The 15,782-nt window shown below is 41.1% G+C and overlaps 3 protein-coding genes across 12 annotated transcripts in view; 2 read left to right on the top strand and 1 right to left on the bottom strand.

The window, feature by feature from the left end:
- The window catches only part of Atpalpha (sodium/potassium-transporting ATPase subunit alpha), a 213,563-nt gene extending 211,682 nt beyond the window's left edge, over window positions 1-1,881 (top strand). For all 9 annotated transcript variants that reach the window (XM_017912190.1, XM_017912196.1, XM_017912188.1 and 6 more), the window contains 3 exons: window positions 589-763; window positions 932-1,164; window positions 1,642-1,881. In XM_017912190.1, coding sequence (XP_017767679.1) covers window positions 589-763; window positions 932-1,164; window positions 1,642-1,762 — 529 coding nt within the window. In that variant the 3' untranslated portion in view covers window positions 1,763-1,881. The remainder of the gene's footprint in view (window positions 1-588; window positions 764-931; window positions 1,165-1,641) is intronic.
- A 5,571-nt stretch (window positions 1,882-7,452) lies between these two features.
- Window positions 7,453-8,447, bottom strand: LOC108556180 (ribosomal RNA processing protein 36 homolog). The gene is made up of 3 exons (XM_017912163.1): window positions 8,339-8,447; window positions 7,674-8,184; window positions 7,453-7,592 (listed from the first exon to the last, which is right to left on the bottom strand). The coding sequence occupies exons 1-3, from the start codon at window positions 8,381-8,383 to the stop codon at window positions 7,453-7,455; spliced, it is 696 nt and encodes a 231-aa protein (XP_017767652.1). The 5' UTR covers window positions 8,384-8,447.
- An 82-nt stretch (window positions 8,448-8,529) lies between these two features.
- Rpb8 (DNA-directed RNA polymerases I, II, and III subunit Rpb8) overlaps window positions 8,530-15,782 on the top strand; it is a 68,603-nt gene continuing 61,350 nt past the window's right edge. Inside the window, exons 1-2 of one of the 2 annotated variants that reach the window (XM_017912225.1) lie at window positions 8,530-8,573; window positions 9,439-9,585. In XM_017912225.1, coding sequence (XP_017767714.1) covers window positions 9,513-9,585 — 73 coding nt within the window. In that variant the 5' untranslated portion in view covers window positions 8,530-8,573; window positions 9,439-9,512. The remainder of the gene's footprint in view (window positions 8,574-9,438; window positions 9,586-15,782) is intronic. The other variant, XM_017912223.1, reaches the window with a different exon arrangement.

Here is a 15,782-nt window from a genome sequence, read left to right on the forward strand (position 1 = left end):
GGCATGCCTCAATGTGAAGAACCGATCGTTACCGCCTGCGTTCCGAGTCGGTAAGTAATCCGCATTTTAATCCTAGGTGACTACGGCTTCGTATTAACACCACCTTAGGCTACTAGAAGCGAACTTAGATGATTAGTGGCATACACATACAGAGCTTCGTCTGACTTTCAAGGAGTTTCCGACCTGGCAGAAGAATCTTGAGAAATCTTCGAGGATCCGTGATCAACCTTGCTGATACCTAGAGTAGTCCCTCTGAGTAACTTTGACAGAATACTCGTTAGAAACTGCTTTCTTCGTTTAAATTTCTGAGGAACAGAGAAAGTAAGAAAGTAACTAATTATTAATTCAGAAAAATGACATTTTGTTAGAATTCTTCGAAGCGAAGAATTGTGAAATATAAGACCCCAGTGTATCATACTTCAACTTCTTGGCTCATTTCTTGGCTATGGTGTCTGTACGAGTTGGCTGTTATTTTCAGTAATATTTCGTTGTAATAGTGGGAGAGAATTCCTTGAAAGTCAGAGTTTCATCGCAGAACCCGTGATGCTGGAATGATGACAATTATCTAATGCGGATCTCTATGCACAGGCTTATTTCGATGGCGTATGGTCAGATCGGTATGATCCAGGCAGCCGCCGGTTTCTTCGTCTACTTCGTGATTATGGCTGAGAACGGATTCCTGCCCCTGCATCTTTTCGGCATCCGAAAACAGTGGGACTCCAAGGCTATCAATGATCTTCGTGACAGCTATGGCCAGGAATGGGTAAATTAATTGTCTTCCGAGATTACGTTGACAGAGAGAAATTACGTTCGTAGTCTCTTGGCTGGTTTAAATAATTTCCAGACGATTAAGCGTGATTAAGACTGAAGGATAGAATAGGCATGGTCGAGAGGAGATGGATTTCACTTACGCTTGTTTATCTTTCCACAGACATACAGGGATCGTAAGACACTGGAATTCACCTGCCACACAGCCTTCTTCGTCTCGATCGTTATCGTCCAGTGGGCTGACCTGATCGTTTGTAAGACGCGACGTAATTCCATCATCCACCAAGGAATGAGAAACTGGGCCCTGAACTTTGGTTTAGTGTTCGAGACCGCCCTCGCCGCGTTCCTAAGCTACACACCCGGCATGGACAAGGGTCTCCGCATGTTCCCTCTCAAGTAAGTTCCCTGCTCTGCCTTTGTTCTACGTCTTCAACCGTAGATTCTGGTCCACGAGACATACCAGAGAAGAATTTAAAGGCACGGCCCCTCTGCAGTATGAAAGGAATCCTGTACAAGCCTTAGACAAGTCTCAAAGAAGTCCCAAAGAAGTCCCAAAGGAGTCCTGTGGAAGAAAGAGCAATGTCTATTCAAGTCTGTTAAATGTGGCTTTAGAAATTAAGGATTATTTCATTCTCTCAGCTTTCTAAACTAGTCAGGTACCAAGATGACAATTCCTAATTCTTCAAGATACCTGGAATTAGATTGCCACATGTACAACTTCCTTCCAGATATTTCAATTCGTCCACTGCTTATACGAGAATGTGTCTTTAAGTTGCCATAAGCGATTCATAAGTAGAAAAGCTGGTTAAGAGTAATAGCTAATTATGAGAATGCAATGGAGTATAGAAAAGTAACGTTGTTTCTTTATTTTAGATTCGTCTGGTGGCTGCCCGCCCTTCCCTTCATGCTCGCCATCTTCATCTACGACGAAACGAGACGATTCTACCTCCGCCGGAATCCAGGAGGCTGGCTCGAGCAAGAAACTTACTATTAGACGCGAAGGAAAATTTAATCATACACGCAGAGCGCGCGCGCAAGAGTTACAAGAGCGAGAGATGCAGAGAGAATGATGAGAGAAAGAGAGAGTGAGACATGCATATTACCCACGCAGATATACACCGAGAAACTAACAAGTAAAACGAAACAAAAGAAAAAGCAAAAAAACAAAAAAAACGAAACAACCAAACAGTGGAAAAAAAAGCAGCGTTAAAAATCACTCACGTTAATACACACACATATTCTACCTATGGGGCGTGCTATTCGAGTCTAACCGTACTGTCGCGAGATGATGAGATTATTTAGAAGGGGTTAATTGGCATCAGCCGAGCCGAATCGTCGAACGACCATCGCCATAGCAATTACGTAGTAGAGTGTCTTGCAGTTGTTTCACGGAACAAAGAAAGAGATCGCTTCGCGTGGGAATAGTAAAGTGACTTTCAAACACTCTCGTTGCACGGTGTGTGAAGTACAAAAGAGAACAAAATACAAAATGACAAAAAAGATGAAAAAAAGCCCAAAAAGAAAAAGACAAAAAAAAATAATACGCTAAAATGAGAGATGGGGGTGAGAAAGAGGTGTATAGAAGATTCAAAACGTTCGTCGTTCTGGCTCTGCGAGTTGCTTGCACGCGCGTGCCGGTGTATCATTAAACAGAGATCGTCGTTCGAGAAACATCGAAGGGATCGACGAAGATAGAAGGGTTCAACGAGCAACGTCGTCGGGAAGACTTGGAGCTTCCGGGTACACACACGTCTGATACGATTCACGAGGGTTGTAGGGGTTGGTGCTGCCATCGGATTATCGACGGTATCGAACGAATAAAAGAAGAAGTACACAGTAGGGCCTAAGACACGAGCATAAGAAGGAAAAATGGCGTAGGACGGATGTCATCGTGGTGAAGAGAGACTGTGAGAAAAGTACAAGCCGGCAGAGGACACCCGTGTATCTTTCTGGAAACCGAGGGATACAGAAATTGGCGACAAATCGTCGGATTACGCGCACGTCCGTATGAGCGTCGATGGGTGTACGATACGAGTGAACTTTTTAGAAAAAAAAAACGAAAAAGAAAGACGGATAATTAGCATCGATGGAGCATTCCGTAGACGTCTTGTGATATCAGAGAAAAATATTCATATAGGCATCCCGTTAAGTAAAGGAGCAAAGATCACTGCGCTAGATTGGCACGCCCTTGTTAAGAGTTAAAAAAAAAAAAAAAATTAAAAAATGCAATGTAGTCACGGTATTAAGAAAAAAAAAATAATAATAAAAATAAATAAATAAGAGCGGTATTATAAATATTACACTGATGCAGAAGTTTAAGAATCGATGACGAGAATATCATTCGCAATCGACACACACGAAAGAAACGTATTTACAGATAGACGTCTCGTGACACATACAGTCTTAATAGAAACTTCTTAATTGTTAATTAAAGAGAGAAAAAAAAAAATTAAACGAGAAAATCAGTACGCTAGATTGGCACGCCCTAGAAGTTATTCATAACGCGACAAAGAGAGCGAGAGAGAGAGAGTGAGAGAGCGAGCGAGCGAGAACAAGCGAGAGAGAGAGAGAGAGAGAGAGAGAGAATAAGAGAGAGAGAATAAAAGAAAAATAAATAAAAAACTTGAAAGAACTAAAAGAAAAAAAAAGAAAAAACAGCAAAAAAAAAAACGTAAGAATACAGAAGTAATGAAAACGCGTTTACAGTACTCATTATTATTCTTATTACAAGTAATGTCGTTCGGTTCGAGTCTTTAAAATCCGAGTAGCTGTCAAGGCCAGAAGTCGCATCGTGTAGATATTCTAGTAGTTTGTCAGTCTCTGCACGAGAATCGCTACGCGAAAGAAGGACAGGCCAGGAGTGGATTGCAGTGAGGAAACTGAAATCGAAATAAAAGACAAGACACAAAGAAGCGAGATATTAGACGCGCGGGGGCGAGCACGGGGAACGAAGGCGGCATACAGACAGTATAATAGCAACTATCAACCGAATCACTACCAACGGAGTTATGTAAACGAAGAAACAGAGAAGAGGACAGAATCTGCAAGAATAGAGAAGATATACATTGTTTCAGTTGCGCGCGGGCAAATGATAGAACGATGGTCGCAGTTTTGGGAGCCGATAGAATAGATGACCTGTGGTACCGCGATCCACCGACAAAACTGGACAAATGAGTTATGAAAATGTTGTTGATTAAAAAAGAAAAAAAAAAAAACACGAGCTAAATAGAGGCGCGAGAATTTAAAATAGTCGCGCAGCTCTGGAGCCATGTGGCTTACCGAGCGAGGGCGCTACGATAGTTGAGGTAACAGGATATTAAAAATGCTAGTAGAGGTTGGTAACGATGTAGGAGAAGCACAGACAAATGGAAACGAGAAATAAAACAGACAAAGGAAAAACAGTAAAAAATCATTCTTACTTAGGCGAAACTAAAAGTAAAGGAAAAAAAGGTATAAATTCATTCTCTTAGTTTCTTCATAGGTTTAAAAGCGCCAGAAGGACAGCTCGCTATAAATCATATTGACCCCCGAACGCAGAACGCCCTGTACCACCAACCCGCGGTCTGTCGTGTGTATGTGTGTGTCAGTGTCGAAACAACGCCCCTTCGAATTTTTTAGGTGCAACAACAAACCGCCAACAACACGAAAAAAATGTAAAAAAAAAAGAGACGATGAACGAAGGTGACTTAAAATGCCTGCCACGCGACTTTTCGGGCCGGGACGATCCGAGACGTGCGATCGTGTCAGGTCTTGTTTCGAGCTTCTTCGATGTGAAAAACAAACACAAACATAAAATCCATTTTCGTTTCTCTTTGCCTGTATCAATTTAAATCCTTGTTGCTCGCTTTCGCGGCTTTTCGGTGTGTACGCGCGCGCATGCGCTGGCAACGTCGGTGAAGAGGGCGCTTTGTTTCGAGCGGAGAACCGAGATAGAGTAATGTAAAGCTCGTCGATGAATGAGTTTATCATCGTTCGGTTGCGACGTTTATCATGTTCTCCGGTTCTTTTGTTCCGTACGAATCAAGGCGAATGGACCGTCGAGGATATTCAGGTAGGACGAAAGGTGACGCTCGCTCGGCGGCCCTGGCCCCAAAACTACCCTAAGTGTTCAATAATCGAGGTGTTCTCGAGGTGCCGTACACGCATAACACGTTCTTCGCTCGCCAATCCCGTCGAATTTCGATTTATTCGCGAATTTAAAAATAAAGATTCCGAGGGTCACGATTTTTCTCCAGCCCTTCCGATGAATTTTTTCTCTTGTGCGCGCGAAGGGCTGGCCGAATTATTCGGCTCTGTTTATAAACACGAAAAAAAAATGTTCGACGTTGAATTTTGAATTTCGAATTTAATTAGAAAATTCGGTGGGACCGGCGATGCTTTACCGAATCGTTTCTGAGACACGCGGATCATCATTTGAATCCAATCGACGACTCTTTGAAAGGAGTAAGACAGGAGAGAGGAAGCGTGAGGGAGAAACTGCAAGAGGGCAGCAGTGTACCGTCGCGTTGCTCGTCGAACTCGGACTTGGATTAGACCCCGACAAAAAGAAACAAAATGATAACATCAAAACAACGTCCCCAGTTTTCTTCTTCTTCAAACGGAGGAAGAACATGCTCGAAAATCGTCGAAAAAATATCAGTCATCACAGTGCTAGGTGTTGAGAAACAGAGCTGTTCAATGTTACGCCAGTTAATTCCGTTTTTATGGTGTTTCTTGGTTTCGCGTTGCGAGACAGTGTATACCGATAGCCTCCGTGTGTGTGTCGTTAGATCGATCATTCCTGTCACAACGAAATCAAACCAAAAGAAAAAATGAATAAAGATGGAAATAGATTGCCTTCGGCGGATCCCCGTGTTTCGAGGTAAGACGCGAACAAAGGAAGAAAATAGAATCTGAGGATGAAAAGATACGCTGATGGAGAAGTGATAGCGAGGTATAAATACGGTGGGACGGGAAGGGGGAGATGATGCATCGGTGGCCCATTCGTTTCTGTAAAATCGCTCCCGATGTGGATGCCGGAGCTGGATCGGAGGATCCGTGGTTTGTCGACAGGGTGTTCCGTGCCCGGGGGGCGTAGGAGCCCAAAAAAATGCTTTGCCGTCGTGCGCCACTTTACTTTAGGCTAATAATTTAAACATTAATAATATAATAATAATAATTATAATATGATACATGTTACAATAAGATATTATTAGATGTAATTATTATATATGGTTTAGTCTAGATCGTGTTGTTGAAGAAAAAAACTAAGTACGTATAAGCGAACAAAAAAAAGAGAACAAAGATGAAGATATGAAAAGTATAACGACGACGACGAGAGTAAGGGAGAAAGAGAGCGCGCGAGAGCGAGAGAGAGAGAGGAGTAAAAAGTCAAGGATAAGTGGCGATGAGAGGAAAAATTCGGTCTAAGACCACAATATCTTGCGGCGGACTGAGCGGGACACAAACGAGAGAATCCGCTTTTGCTTCGTTCTGTGCGCGTGATACATCGGTCTTCTTTTCAAATCACGTCATATTTAGAAATACATCTTTAGTGATCCTTTTCGTGCGAGATCGCGTTTTTCTTTTCTTGTCTGTTTTTTTCGCTACGTTTCTGGTTACGCGGATAGATTTACGGCCATGTTGTATTTCCTTGTTTCGGCAGCGCCACCGTTTTGCTTTCTCTTCTATTGTAATCGCGGATTCGTAGGACAATCCTCGACACGCGAGTCGCAAATCTTTTCGTGTTCTGCAAACGGGTAACCTCGATCAACGTCAGAAACTGGTTTTTCGAGTGAATCGGCGTAAAAGAGCGGGAGAAAAAGAAACGCATGAATGTGGGCGAGAGAACGTGTGTTTTAATATAACGGATTCTTCGCTTTTCTGTTGCCGCAATCAATGAACATAATTGGCAGTGAAATATTCGAATCGAAACCAAAAATCCGGATGAAAAGAAATAAATCGGGAAGAGATAAAAACGCATAAAATAATAGAGAATAGTGTCACGAGAATTCTGTGAAATGTCGCCCCTGCACAGCCCGCCACATCACGACAGAATCATTGAATGATTAAAATATAAACAAAAAAAAATGAATGATGTTTTATTAACATTGTACATATTTTAAATAATTGCAGACGGACAAACGTATCGCGCATGAACGGTGACCCACGAGAAGGCAGTCAGCTTGAAATGGCCGCCTTTTCTGTAAGGGTCTCGTACTCTTTTTCTGTTTTTCGTTTTAGCGCCGCATATATGAAACACACTCCACACACATACACACCACACACGCCGAGAGACACGTGCGAACATAGAGAGAGATATACACACGTACACGCTCAGAGATAAATGAAAAAATGTACACCGCTCTACCAAACTATCTCTTCTGATTGACGATTCCTTTCATATTGATTATTCTGTAAGTTCTGTTTTCACACGTGAATTACATTAAGGAAGAAACGAGAGACATTGTCCAACCCAAGTGTCATTACTTTTGATGTTAAATAAAAAATACATAATTAATAAAGTACTTTTTGTTCTACCTTCCTGACTCGTATTTTCAGCATGCAAACGTAAAAGCATTTGTTATGGATTTAAACCATCGGGTGAATAAAAAGGAGATTAGTTTAACTGTCACAAAATTTATTACGCTTATGTACATCTGTAATCATTTCAACTATCTTTAATTTGTATAAATTTTTATTTCTTTATTCGTGTTCTACAGATGCTAATTTTTGTCTGTCCTTCTGTAAATTTTTCTTACGCAATCGTTTAATATGTTTCTTTAGTTTACCTGTACTCTTTAGTTCCTCATATTGTGAAATTAAGTCTAAAACTCGTTTCTCAGCTGTAAGAGAAAACAATAATGTTTAAACTTTAATCCTTATAGAATTACATTTGTAGCGTGTTATTTGTTTTATTTACTTACACTTCTTTTTGAATGTAGGTTTTTTACCACGCTTAATAGCCTCAACAATCTCCTTCTTTTCTTCATATTTCTTTTCTTCTTTCTGATTTTGTCTCTTTTCTTCGTTTAATTGATTTTCTAATCGTTTCACAAGGTATTTAATTTTCTTTATCTGTTTTGGATCATTACATCCTTTCAATTTCTTTTTCAACTTTTCCAGATCATTCTTCTTCACATCAGAAAGGAAACTATAAGCTTTATTAAATCTTTTCTTATCAAACGTACCACACAAGCTGTCAAATCTTGGATCCCTCGGAATATTTTTCTTCACTTGTATCACTTCTCTGAATCGAGAAATGGGTTTCTTTGCAGATAGTTCTCGTGGCCTATTTTTATTTTCCCGCTTAAAGTCAACTTGTTTAACCTTTCGTGGTCCAAACAATGTTTCTTTGTATACTTTAACACCCAATTTTTCTTTAAGCTTCTGCAAATCTTCAAAACTTATTTGTGAGAGTTCTGCCCTAATTTGATCCTAAATGATAGGAAATTATTCAAATTTGTATGAATTTGAAAGACATTTTGTATCTACTTAAATATAAATATAACCTATTTAATTTATGACAACCAAGTACTTAACAGTTGTTTATTACAAAATTATAAATAAAATATTATGCATAAAAATGCACCTGCTCTTTGTCTTCATTACCAAGTGCATCTTCTTCGTCACTCATGTTAAACCAAAAAATATATCAAAAGATTTAACAGTCTTCGTATTTAATTCACGAAATATCCATGGGATCGCCATATTTTATTTGATGATAGTGTTTCGCACGACAGTGGTAGGTGACGCTAGGTTGTCATTCCAATCTGTGTTGACCTCTATTCTAACATTATCAGTTACAAAGAAATTGTTTAAAAAAGGTAAAACTATTTTCTTTCTTCCTTATAAAATATAGAGTATAGTTTAATAACATAAAACAGTATGAATCATTAAAATATATTAACTTAATATTTTTTTAGTAATCTTTTGGAGCTATGTATACCTTGCAGTTTGGTAATAAAAATATAGGTTGCATTATAACTTCTATATTATATTAAAAGTAGAAATATATAAAAATGTAATGAGAAGAAAGTTTTCACATAAAAGAAATCATATTCTGAATTCTAAATAATGTACGTAATCTCTAGTGTACTTTGGTAACTTTTTGCGGATTTCCTCGTGATTGCGTAACATTATGAAATCCCTAATTTTACGTAACGCGTTATATCAATGTCGAAACTTATTTCTATACGTATATCACAATAGGACCCTCTTGAGCTGCGTAAAAGGATAATCGTGCTGCGTAAAATCTGTAAACCTGGATGGTGGCTCCCTCTGTTTACTTGTTACAAATCAAACATTCAAGGTTATCTGCCGCTTAAATCTAATAAACATCATTACCTCTTAATTGTATTGATGTTTTGTTACAAACGCAGAAAGCTACATTCTTATTCGCTATCACGATCCTATTACCGAAATAAATAGATATTCCAAGTCAAAATATTTACTTTGTATAGGATGTGTATTTATTATTGTTACCATAAAACATAAACTATTTTGAATATACGCAATAACAGAATATTGGTTTCTTTATTTCGATATAATAATTTGCAAAAGCAACGTTTAGTATGCTTAAAGAGAGAAATTAATAATCTTAAAAATAAAATATTAACATGTTTTGCATTGTGTATAATTTCTATATTTCATACAGTTTTAATAATGAAACCTCACGTTTCAGAATTACAGACATTTAAAACTACGTTCTCGGATGTAAATTCAACGTTTGCTACGAGGGAGCAGCACCATCAGAAGTGTCTAAAATGGCGGGTGTGCTGTTCGAGGATATTTTCAACGTAAAAGACATTGATCCAGAGGGGAAGAAGTTTGACAGGGGTAAGTCTGAAACACATTTTACACTTTCACCTATTTACGGTCAGTGTTAGGAAGAAATACGTTGCTCCGTTACCGAATTTTTAAGTGTTAGAAAGAGAACGTACCGTCGATGTTCGTTCTTTACGGAAGTTGCCGGGAAGCACATGGCGTGACAGTTTGATTTAAATACCAATTCTTATATACAGATTTGTAAAATACCTAATTCGACTAGTTGGCACAAGTATAGAATCTACGACTCGATATTTATTAATTGATACGTGTGTTGTTTAATTGTTTATAATATTCTAAATTATGCTAGTGATTCGTCGATATTCTTGTCTTCTGCAATGGCGCGTTATTTGAAACGTAAATAAGACAAATTAATTTTTATAAGACTATACTAATAAATTGCGTTACATTTATTATTAGTATATATATATTGATTAATTTATTCAGAAAGTAATAGTTTATATCTCGATATTTAGTATTAATTTTAAAAGTTTAAAAAATATATCGTTCTTGTTTATTTAGTACGTTTAAAATTTTTAAAGTTTGTATATTTCAATGCGATAATTCAGTGATTTTAGTACCGCAATATCTCGTGGAACTGCAATAGGCAGATTGTGTTTCTCTTTTGCCAAAAAGAATACGTAAGGGTCGAGCACGTTTGACATTAATTTGAAAGGCAGTGCTTTATGACAATGCAGCCTCATTCTTCTTATCACCTTGAACTCTGATTCGAGATTCGTCACTGATACTCCTTTCGTTTTGTGTGTGTCCATTGTTGAATTCATTTGACGTGTAAAAATTAACTCGATGACACGAAACGTTTCATTAAAACCGTTAGTAATCGAAGGACTCTATTGCGTGTTGCTTGTTATTCCACTTATCGCTGCCTCTTATCGACCTTCTGCTGTACATTTCACGAAAAAGTTAGTATACATTTCCGCACTCATTTCAAACATGTTAATTTCGAAAATTTTAAACTTCAAAAAATTATTATAGAATTATCACGTTTCAAAATATAGTTTCGATTCGTTCCTAATTCTTTACCTCATAACGAATCAATTTAATGCTGTATATGCATTCCAAATTTTCGTAAAAGTGAATATATCATTGCGGGAAGTTTGTGCATTGAAGGTCATTTAAAAATTGATAGACGAGCCAGAATCATGCGTCATTGACGCCATATGTTAAAGCGTGCGTGCCAAATGTAAGTTTAAAAAGGGAATTTTTTCTCATTATTTGACAAAAGAGCTGATAAACTTGTAAAATATAAGAAATTGAACGTGTTAGGTTAGGTTTAGTGCACCATACTCTCGTGGTACTTAAAAAATTCGATTGTTAATTAATATCGCGCAAATCAAAATGAAACCATGTTCGTAATTAAATTATTTGACACGACCTTGAAAAACAAAAAGAAAGTTGCCTTTTCTCGGCCCACCCTGTATGAAATTACCCTTTACATCCACGAGGCACCGGCAAACTTTTATCGTTATATCTGGAGGAAAAATTTTACACTCGAATAAAGACGTCGGTCTCCATCGAGACGACGGAATCGATGTTTCCCAGACGGCGATATAATTCGCAGAAAAAACGTGCCTTGTATCGCGCGTCACCCTATATTTTCACCTACATTATCGCCGGGAAAGGGTTCCTCTGGAACAGCGGCGTTCCACGCGGATGGGTGTTAGTGGGGCTAGCTAGGTGCGCGAGCGAGAGAAAAGATGGGATCTCGGTTAGCGGGGAAGAGAAAGGAGCAAGGGGAGGGATAAAGAGTGGCGGGACTTTGGGAGCGGCTTCGAAGCAGCTCAAATGATGAAGGAGTAGGAGGAGGCTGGCTCCTTCGCGGTAAAAGCACGTTTTCCCCCTTTCTTCTCTCGGCTGCATACGTATTCAGTTGCTCCGGAAAGCATTCCTCGCGAAAAATGCGACTAATCGGTGCGCTCCACGTGGCTGTAAATTCAGGCTGTCCGTCGGAAACTTTTGCCGCGATGGAGCCACTTCGTTCTCGTTGGCACGGAGTTCAGGCCGCGATAATTCACCCCAGCCAACAGAATCGGGATATCTTAGCCGGTATATCTTCATTCAAGGTATTCAATATCGATGCACGTACGAAACAGAAAGCGTCGGGACAGGGGAGGCTTGAAAAACGGCCGGCGTAAATACCGTTCCTTCGTTCCGTACGGTGCGCCGCGCGTCCGCGCATCCTCGATATGCGTCCCGAGCCTTTTCAAAAAACATACGGCACCGCTGCTGACTGGAGGCGATAGATCACGCGATGCAATTCGGTTAGTATCCGAATTCTTTATCGACTGTCAGCGATGCTTCGCGTCTCTCTGTACCCGACAGGTGCCATTCTCCACGAACACCCTGTATAAATACGATGTACCGTGTCCATTCTTCCCAGCGAGTATTCGCGGCCATCATTTACGCGACAATTCCTCTCGACTTTCACCACAAACGTGGATAGACGTTTATATAGGTATATAGAATGAAAAGGGCGGTGGGACGCGATCCGCCGGCAGCGAGCTGCTTGGCGGCAGTTCAAGGGGTGGAACGGGAGGGTCATGACGGGTTTGCCAGGGGGTCGAGGGGTGATAGACGAGGGAGCTGGCAGTCTGTGCTGCGGCCGGTCGATGCAGCAACGATGCCCGCAGCCGCAGCAGCAGCAGCAGCAGCAGCCAGCACGAGCACCAGCACCAGCAGCAGCAGCAGCACCAGCACCAGCACCGAGCAACATCGCATTCGCGTAATACGACGCAACTCTGGGTGCCGTCGGGCGGCTAGAGTGGTAGGGGGAGCAGCCGGGACGCGTTAGACCAGCTTGGTGGGGGTTGACACGGTCAAGGTCAGTCTCCGTTCCAAGGTCACGGGGAGATGTCATCTCAGGAGGGAGCCGCGTGGTGTTCTTTCTCTCTCTCACTCTTTCTCTTTCTCGCTTACTCGCATCGCGTCTTCTCCTTCGTCCTTTCTCTTTCTAACACGTTTATCCGATAGTACGGTTTCCGTTGCGCCACTCGCTAACGTTTCTCTCTGACAATTGCGGTCCGATGGAAACTCCTTTTTCCATATTTCTCGTATTTTTTACTATTTCTGCATACGTCTCTGATTCATTTTTTGCTCGATGGTTTGCTGCTCACGAGCGAGGTGGATCGAAGCATATGCGAGGGTGGATTCTGTGCTTACCATACTGACTTTTTTTTTTTATTGTCTCTGGCGTTTTTTATCGGTTCGAAGTACCGTGTAAGAAAGCGACTACGATTATGCTTTGGGGTTTCAAGTTTAAGTTACTGTTTTCATTTTCACTTTAATACCGTTATTGAATATCGCGTACAACATATATTCATTATTATTATCACGGGGAAATTAATCGAATAATTTTTTACTTTGATTAATCCGACTTTCAATTTTTCTCGGCGAATGTAGGGTGTAGCATAGTTTTTAAACGAAACGGTAGAACGTTTCGCCGTCGAAATCGATTTTATTCGACAGCCGTGGCGTCAGCCGCGGAGTTGGAGGTCGCGTTAAGTCCCATTCCCACGATTCGAGCCCCGTTAATTAAATAACGCTGATCAATCCGTGTCTGAACGACCGGTCAATCAGTGTTTTATTTGCGAAGCATGTAAATCCATTTCCAGTTTGTTTGGCCGACGTTCCAATTTCGCCCCGGGTTTCTGTCAAACGTCAAAAATCCGTACGTTATGCTTCGTTTATATCGTTCCAACGCTGTTACAGTAGTAGCGTAACGTGCCACTCTCCTAACGACAGTCCAGCTTCATCGATTCCAACGTGATCACGATCATCTACTTACGATACAAAGATCTCGAAACTGCCAAAAAATCCAAAATTTTGAAAACTCGGCTATTTTATAAAAATCAATTTTGAGAAATTGATGAAAAGTCCAGAAGCCTCGTGAAGATTCGTAGAAATCCCGAAGACTTGGAGGATCTTAGCAATCCCACAGGAATACCACAAATTTCAGAGCCTTTAGACACTCCGTGCTGCGCAGCCTCCCAAGGCCCACGTAAAATTTTCTCAATCTACAAAATCCTATTGACGATTCTCATGATTGTATTTTTAATATTTAAAATTTTACAGTCTCGCAATTTTACCAGTCGTTTCGATAAAGCACGTCGTTCCCGCGACATAAATCGGAGGCTGGAGATTTCTAAGTTGTGGGTAGCCCGAACACAAGTCTCGCATCATCCACGGTCAATTTATCCCGCATAGCTGCATCGATCGAAACCCTCGTTCGGTTCAACTCGTTCGATACATCTTCTGTGCCATTTGCTGCATCACAGAGCGAACGCGAAAACGGCGGCGTACACTGCGTCCAACTTGTTGCAACCGTGCGAACGGAGCCTAACGCGGGCCGCGGTGGCGGCGCTGCGATCGCAGCGCGAGGCCCGTTAAGTACAATTTGCTCCCTGGAGTTCGGCGCTAGATTAGAGGCGAGTTCTCGCGTTGCTGCGACTCCGCGGGGTAATTGATAACCCGGAACGTGGTAGCGTTTAGCAACGAAACGGCGAACGCTTTATTACGCGGACTGTACTGTTCTTTGATAGACGTCTGTTAGCGAAAGGCTGGTTCTCGGGTAATCAATATTTCCGGCCTGCAAGGACCGATAGTTTCTTTTGCAACTGCTGGCTTATCGTGCACCGTGTCGGTGCGGAGGTCTAGTGGGTTTTGTAACAGTTGTAATATTTTTGTAGCAGCAGGGCGGGAGGCACGGGGAAAGATGGATTGTCCGGTAAAACGGAACACGTCTGGAAGAACGTGACGCGAATGGTCGCCTTAGAATTGCACCGTCAATCTGCCAGTCAGCAGACGAGCAGCCTTTTCGCGATCAATCATATTGCTCCGAATATCTTGGAGGCCGGTGGAGCAAGATCGGATAGCCATTAACTGGGCAGCGCCATTGTCAGGCTCGTTGAAAGATGTGTTTACGTGGATCTTGGGAAAAGTAAGCGGTTATCTGGGAGATCGGATTAATAAGGGTAGAAAAAACATGGGTTTCGCGTGGTTAGGTTAGGTGAAAGGTATTTTAGGAGGGAGACCGAGTGAAACAAAGGCACGAAGGGAGGAAATGATATATCATTAATTCGCTGCATTAATCCAGTCTCTTGTTTCTGACGGCCGTTTTGCCAACATGATATTCCAATAGGATGTGCCTCTCTCTTTCGCCCCTCTGTCTTCACTGACACGCGATATCGACTTCATTTCCATTTTCACGTACATATAAAATTAATCACGCGGAATGGCCGCTGCCAGCGAATTTCAGCGCGAGATGCTTTCGTTGGGACACGATATCCTGCACGCACAGTTGCCCGGTTGGCAGCATTTCATAACCTAGCTTGCGTTTGGCAGATTTTAGAATTTCCAAATTTTAGTTTACCGATTTTCAAATTTTTTGACTTTCCCGCTTTCGAATTTTAAAATATACGTATTTTGGAATATTTGAGTTTTGAAATTTTTGAATATTCAAATTGTGGAATATTCGTAATTTGAAGTATCCGAATTTTGGAATATTCGAATTTTCGAATTGTCCGCTTTCGCGCTTTAGAATTTTTTAATCGCCTAATCTTGGAACTTTCAAGGTTTAATCGCGTGTATTAACTTTCGAAAAATAAATCAACTCGCGCTTTGGAGTCGCTATAGAAGATTACAATGCCAACGACTATAGTAATTCCGTCCCGTTGCCAAAAATAAACACCACTCCCGAAATAAGGGTCCAATAATCGATTCACCTATATACCCGAAACACTACTCGACGGCACTTCAGACGAGTCGTCGGTCGAAGCATGAACCTCGACGTGATTCGAGGACGTATTTCTTTCGCGAGCCGCTATTTCATCGAACAAGCGGTGCGGTAAGGGAGATAACGTTAACAACGATCTCGCGTTGCTTGTGTTTCGGTGCTTTTGTAGTGTGACATAAAGGAGAGGCCAGAAGCAGGTCTGCTGGCACGAAGGTCGACCGCGACGATCAACTGTCGTGAAGGCCAATCGATTATCGGGATTGAATCATCGCTCATGGGCCAACTCCCTTTCGGTCTGATCGGCGTCGTAAATCCGACGATCTTGTTCTAACGAGTCATTTTAAGGTCGGTCCTGGTCTCGTCGAATTATCGAGCTTCGAACCGTTCGAGGTTACTGTATGGATGAAAAGCTCGTATCTCAAAGCTATATGTTAATCTGCTGTAATAAAATATATAT

This window comes from Eufriesea mexicana, unplaced genomic scaffold, assembly GCF_001483705.2.
Source record: "Eufriesea mexicana isolate 0111107269 unplaced genomic scaffold, ASM148370v2 scaffold354, whole genome shotgun sequence".
Classification (NCBI taxonomy): Eukaryota; Metazoa; Arthropoda; class Insecta; order Hymenoptera; family Apidae; genus Eufriesea; species Eufriesea mexicana.

Coding starts and splice junctions, on each gene's coding strand:
- LOC108556180 (XM_017912163.1), bottom strand. CDS start 8,383: ATGAGTGACGAAGAAGATGCACTTGGTAATGAAGACAAAGAGCAG. Junction 8,185..8,338: donor GTAATGAAGACAAAGAGCAG/GTGCATTTTTAT, acceptor CCTATCATTTAG/GATCAAATTAGGGCAGAACT. Junction 7,593..7,673: donor ACCTACATTCAAAAAGAAGT/GTAAGTAAATAA, acceptor TTTCTCTTACAG/CTGAGAAACGAGTTTTAGAC.